Here is a 5,798-nt window from a genome sequence, read left to right on the forward strand (position 1 = left end):
TATTGTAATGCATTACTTTTAAAAGTAACTTTCCCCAACACTGCAAATTACACATGCAGTTTTTGTCAAAATAATCACGTTTCTGATGAAACTCTGCAGCCCTAATACAGTTTTTCCTCATGCTGTCTCCACTAGGTTTTCCACTGCGTTCACTTTGAGTGTCCCGCACAGGCGGATATGGTTGTTAAAGAAGGAAGTCCTGGACCAGATCAGCCCAAACCAGAATGCAGCTCCCAGAACTCCGATTCATTGAGCCTGATGTCCCAAAAACCCTCCACATCTCCACACACATAAGCTATGGATGATTTTCCATGCTGCTCCATTACAAATGATATGCTAAGTTTCTTAGGCCACTAAATTATCAACTGGATCAAACCTTTCAAAAACCTGTTGTACACAGTCTTCCACTTGCATTCTGTTATATGTTATTTCAATCATTTTTAACAAGTAAAAGGCCTTTTAGTATAATTGTAAAAAAACGTCCAACCTCTGGTTGTGATGCATGTGTCGGCTGTGAAACCTTTAATGATTTTAATAGTTAATATAACAATAAATTGTAAGTAATATTTAAAAAATGAACATTTACTGGGCTGAAAGAACTAAGGTTTACTTGATTATGCATCATTTATTAGAAAAATGATGTATCAGATATGATACATCAGGCTTTTGAGGAACATTTATGTGTTCATCAATCATCCTTGTATTATATGTTTAGAAACTACAGAACGTTGTTCATGAAACTAAGCATTTAAATATAATCTTACTAAGACATTATTCGACTGATGTATTTCTATGCATTTTATGTAAGTAGTCTGTTATACTGTTATTCAAATACACTCTAAAAAATGCTGGGTTAAATACAGCCCAGTGCTGGGTAAAATAGGGACAAACCCAGCAATTGGGCTGTTTTGACCCAGCGGTTGGGTTACTACCCAGAAGGTTGGGTTAAACATTTAACCCAACCGCTGGGCCAAAACAACCCAATCGCTGGGTTTGTCCCTATTTTACCCAGCACTGGGCTGTATTTAACCCAGCATTTTTTAGAGTGTATAATTAATTTACAAACGACCAGAATTTAATCTAACGATTGACCATGTAAATAACTACATTGCCACCAAATTGCCCAATTTTGCTCAGTTTGGGCCTCTGAATAAATGTGAGTTGGGTTACGCCATAAAAGCCTGACGTAAGTTATAAAATACGATACAAAACATAAAACATGCAATTTTTTTCAGATTAAAAAAAAAACAATTTGTCTAAAGATAAATAAAAATGTTTTACCATTACATTTGTACAACACATTTATTTGTAAGGCATTCAGATCCGATTCGTTCACTTAAAAGATTCGCTCAATAATATGTAAAAGATTCATTTGCAAGCGAAACACGATGTCAAGATGGAGAGGCTGTGACATGTCCTCATCCTCGAAAACAACGAACAAAATCACACAAGGTAAAGGATAATATAACCCACACTAAACATAGATGTTCACGTTAAGGATAAACGTGGTTTGTGTCGACTAAATTGTCAATCGTGAATTACACGACAACTTCGAAATCCAAGATCACGTTCACACAGCAACAGGACACCGACAACCGTTTTGAGTGCTAAATACGGTCATGTTCATACACGTTTAACATATGAAATACTGAAAACCACGTTCTATAGCAAATGACTTAGCTTTGAGGTCGAGTTTGTGCTGTGTGGACTAAAGCGCAGTCGACAACGAACATTCTTTGCTATCACGTTATTCACGGCTAAATAATGGAGTTCGAAGAATGAGATAAAACTCCAGGTTAAGTTGTTGACAGATCTGAGAGGGTGAAGAAATTATTTTAGATATTGTTTAAATTCAGTGTTTGATTTTAAGCACGTAACGTTATCTGTTTAGGCTACTTTTATATGCTAAAATAGTGAGTTTGGGTTGCCATTTGATGTCTAATGAAACATTTGCAGGGTTTCTTTAAAAGTTTAAAAAGTCTTAATTCGCCCTTCCACAAATTAAGGCTTCAAAAGTCTTCAATCGGAGCAGAAACTCTTATGCCTGGTTTCACTGACGAGGCTTAAACCTAGTCCCAGACTAAAATGTTGAGCTGCTTAAAGGGGTCATATGATGCGATTTCAAGTTTTCCTTTCTCTTCGTAGTGTTACAAGCTGATTGTGCATAGATAAGATCCCTGAAGTTGCAAAGACTAAAGTCTCAAAACCAAAGAGATATTCTTTATCAAAGTTAAGACTCTGCCACGCCCCCCTAAAACGGCTCGTTCTAACACGACAAGTAGCTTATGTAATGAATATGACTGGTTTCCAGTTAAACCATTAGTTTGTCATGGTTGCATGGTCATAACATGGAGGTTTCCGTAGTGTAGTGGTTATCACGTTCGCCTAACACGCGAAAGGTCCCCGGTTCGAAACCGGGCGGAAACACATTATTGTTGTTATTTTTTATTTGTACTATTATTATTATTAGTTTAACACAAGCTTATGAATGTGAACATAATATCTGTATAAAATTTATCTTAAAGACTTATGTTGAATTCAGAACAGCATACTAGCACACTGCTGTAGTAGAAAGATAATAAGAGTAGTATGCTAGCATGCGGTACTAAATTAGCATTAGCCCCCACAAAGTTTGTCTCTAACTTCATAATACTAAAAATGCTTATTTTTCCATTAAATAGCCTATTGTACTGTGTATTTATCTATGGTAAAAATATATTAAGTGTCATTACCTTAATTTTTTGACTCACACCCATAAAATAATTATTTTTACAAATCTGAGACAACTTTTTCAATATTTTTCAACAGAGAAAAGCCTTGTGAGAAGTGATGGGAGCAAATAGTCCATGGCGAAATGAGTCTTATCTCAAAACATTTACCACCGTTGTGAGTACAGTTGCAAGCTTCAAAGGTATAGTAGCCTCAAAAACTAGTTATTACTAATAGAACAAAAATTAAGGAATTAAAGTTTACTTTATAAAACAACCAAATGTTGTTATTTAATCGTGTTGCTAAGACAACTTGTATTAGTTAGTTTTATTTTGTAATATTACCATGTGCTGTACATGCAGGTTTCCGTAGTGTAGTGGTTATCACGTTCGCCTCACACGCGAAAGGTCCCCGGTTCGAAACCGGGCGGAAACATCATTTTTGCAACCATCAGTATATTTTACATCCCTGAATTGTTCTATCCTTTATGCTATAGTCTTGAAAAAAACATTTTGATTTTCAAAGGCCGTCCTGCGCACTAAATTAAAAAACCTCTATGTTTATAGTGATTGTAAAACTCAACTAATCCTCCACAAGATGGTGTAATAGAACCAGCAATGTTGGGTAGTCTTGCACTCATCAGCAGTCTGGTTCTTACACAGTGTTGATCTTTCTAAGACATAACAGTTATTCTTGAATACATAATGGTCTTGACCCTCCTAACCTTTGTCTCGCGCTCTTACTGCAATCTATCTCATTATTATCCCTTCACTCCTCCTGTTTTAACATCTCTTTCATTGCATTTGCCCAAGGTTTTTCTCGGTATTCCCTTTGATCTTCCTTCTTCCTCTTCCCATGCCCTGTAGAAGCTCTAATAAGACTCTTGCTTGGGGTCTTCATGACCCGTCAGCCACAGTCAAATTCACGTGACCAGACGTGGACGTGTTCTGTCCACCTCCATTTTTTTTAAACATTTTTTTTGGTACTTGCACGCGGAGAGAAACAGTCTCCGTGGCTGCTGCAGCAGTCTTGTTTGCCTTCTGTAGTTTCTGGCAGTTTAGCAGCGCTTTGATCAGTGGATTGAGTGATGGTAGATCGGCCCGCCCTGACACTATAGCTGGGTCGCTCCGCTGGTACGCTGTGCCACAGAGTCTGCAGTCTGTTTATTTGCACCAATGGAGCAGAACAGCTCAGTGTGCCAAAAAACCCCAATATATCTCATTAAGGGGCCAAGCAGTGAAAGTTTGATACATTACAGGAGTAGTTCACCCAAAAATTAAAATTTGCTCATTAGTTCATCAGAACAGATTTGAAGAAATTTAGCCTTCCATCACTTGCTCACCAATGGATCCACTGCAGTGAATGGGTGCCGTCAGAATGAGAGTCCAAACAGCTGATAAAACATCATAATAATCCATAGTTAATCCACACCACTCCAGTCCATCAATTAATATCTTGTGAAATTTGTAAGAAGTTAATCCGTCATTAAGGCATTTTAACTCCAAACCGTTGCTTCTGGCTAAAATACAAGTCCATAATATTACTTTCTCAAGTGAAAATGCAACATTTCTCCAAATTTGTTCCTGTGAAGAAACAAACTCATTTACATCTGGGATGGCCTGAGGGTGAGTACGTTTTCAGCAAATTTTCATTTCTTTTAACACATTTGCATGTTATAAATTTGATGGCAAGCATGCCACAGGAGAAAACATGTATTTTCTTTAATCTGCTATTGGGTTGTGCTTCCTTTAGTCACTGTGATTGGAGTGTTCAGAGAAAACGGTGTACTAAACAAAGCTATTCAATTTTTTTTTAAATTTTATTTAGCCAATTTATTTCTTTTTGATGATGCTGAAAAGTCAGCTTTGCATCACAGGAATAAATTACATTTGAATATATATTCAAATTCAAAACAATTAAAAATTATTTCACCATATTGTTTTTACTATATTTTTGATAAAATAAATGCAGTATAAGAGGCTTTAAAGGGCTCAAGCGGCAGGCGACAAAACTGTAGTGCATGCTTCTAATAAACAGAACAGATATTGTGCTTTGGTGTGGACACTAACATAGTTATAGTTATCTTTATACTTTTATAAAAAATTTTAAAAAAAGTTTTTTTTAGTGATTCTTTATTTATTGAAAAACTACTTTGCACACTTAGTCTAGTTAGGTTATGATTAACATAGTAAGAGGGGCATTTTGTTGAACACTCCACACCACAACCCCATAACACATTACTGTAGACATTACATTACTGAAACAAGAGTCCAATCCAGTTATAACCACATTAATGTTTCTTATAAGAGGGATGCTTTCTGTTATCCTATCCACAGCCCTATAAACACTGAAACACTTGTCAATAAAGCCCTCTCTCTTTCTTGGGAAGGAATTAAAGGATAAGAGAAACACTCGTTTATGGAGAGACATGCACACATAAAGATTTCCCATGAAATCCATGGCTGTTTGTATCTTAAACATCCCTCTTCTGAAATTGGCCCTCATGAATCAAGCAGCTGTATTGACATGCTGAGTTTCTAGAGCAGCATGTGTCACATTTTCTTTCATTTTTATAATACTGTTTTTTAATTAAAGGGGTCATATGATGTTGCTAAAAATAACATTATTTAGTGTATTTGGTGTAATGAAATGTGTTTATGCAGTTTAAGGTTAAAAAACACATTATTTTCCACATACAGGTGCATCTCAATAAATTAGAATGTCGTGGAAAAGTTCATTTATTTCAGTAATTCAACTCAAATTGTGAAATTTAATCGTGTATTAAATAAATTCAGTGCACACAGACTGAAGTAGTTTAAGTCTTTGGTTCTTTTAATGGTGTTGGTGTGCTTGACTGACCAGCAAACTTACCATATTGTGATGATGCCCTGTCAGGCCAGAGCGATGATTCAAAAACATGAAAACCCATTATAAACGAGGCATTCATTGCATCCACTGGGGACATAACTATGGATTATAATGACTTAAACTGTCTTTTTACGCATTGCGTTGCATCGCGCCGCGTAAACATAAAACCATGTCTGCATTTGTGATTGGAGAAATGACAAACAACAAGCCCTACTGTACTC

General features: G+C 36.2%; 1 protein-coding gene and 2 non-coding genes across 7 annotated transcripts in view; all 3 read left to right on the plus strand.

Annotated features, from left to right (window-relative positions):
• The window catches only part of LOC107566514 (BTB/POZ domain-containing protein 9-like), an 11,665-nt gene extending 11,335 nt beyond the window's left edge, over window positions 1-330 (plus strand). For all 5 annotated transcript variants that reach the window (XM_016251965.1, XM_016251962.1, XM_016251966.1 and 2 more), the window contains one exon: window positions 136-330. In XM_016251965.1, coding sequence (XP_016107451.1) covers window positions 136-294 — 159 coding nt within the window. In that variant the 3' untranslated portion in view covers window positions 295-330. The remainder of the gene's footprint in view (window positions 1-135) is intronic.
• Window positions 331-2,354: 2,024 nt separating this feature from the next.
• trnav-aac (transfer RNA valine (anticodon AAC)) lies at window positions 2,355-2,427 on the plus strand. Its single transcript has one exon. It is a non-coding gene; the product is annotated as a tRNA-Val (tRNA).
• Window positions 2,428-3,071: 644 nt separating this feature from the next.
• On the plus strand, window positions 3,072-3,144 carry trnav-cac (transfer RNA valine (anticodon CAC)). The gene has a single exon. It is a non-coding gene; the product is annotated as a tRNA-Val (tRNA).
• The last annotated feature ends 2,654 nt before the right edge of the window (window positions 3,145-5,798 follow it).

The sequence above is a fragment of the Sinocyclocheilus grahami genome, unplaced genomic scaffold, assembly GCF_001515645.1.
Source record: "Sinocyclocheilus grahami isolate Dianchi unplaced genomic scaffold, SAMN03320097.WGS_v1.1 scaffold1079.1, whole genome shotgun sequence".
Taxonomy (NCBI): Eukaryota; Metazoa; Chordata; class Actinopteri; order Cypriniformes; family Cyprinidae; genus Sinocyclocheilus; species Sinocyclocheilus grahami.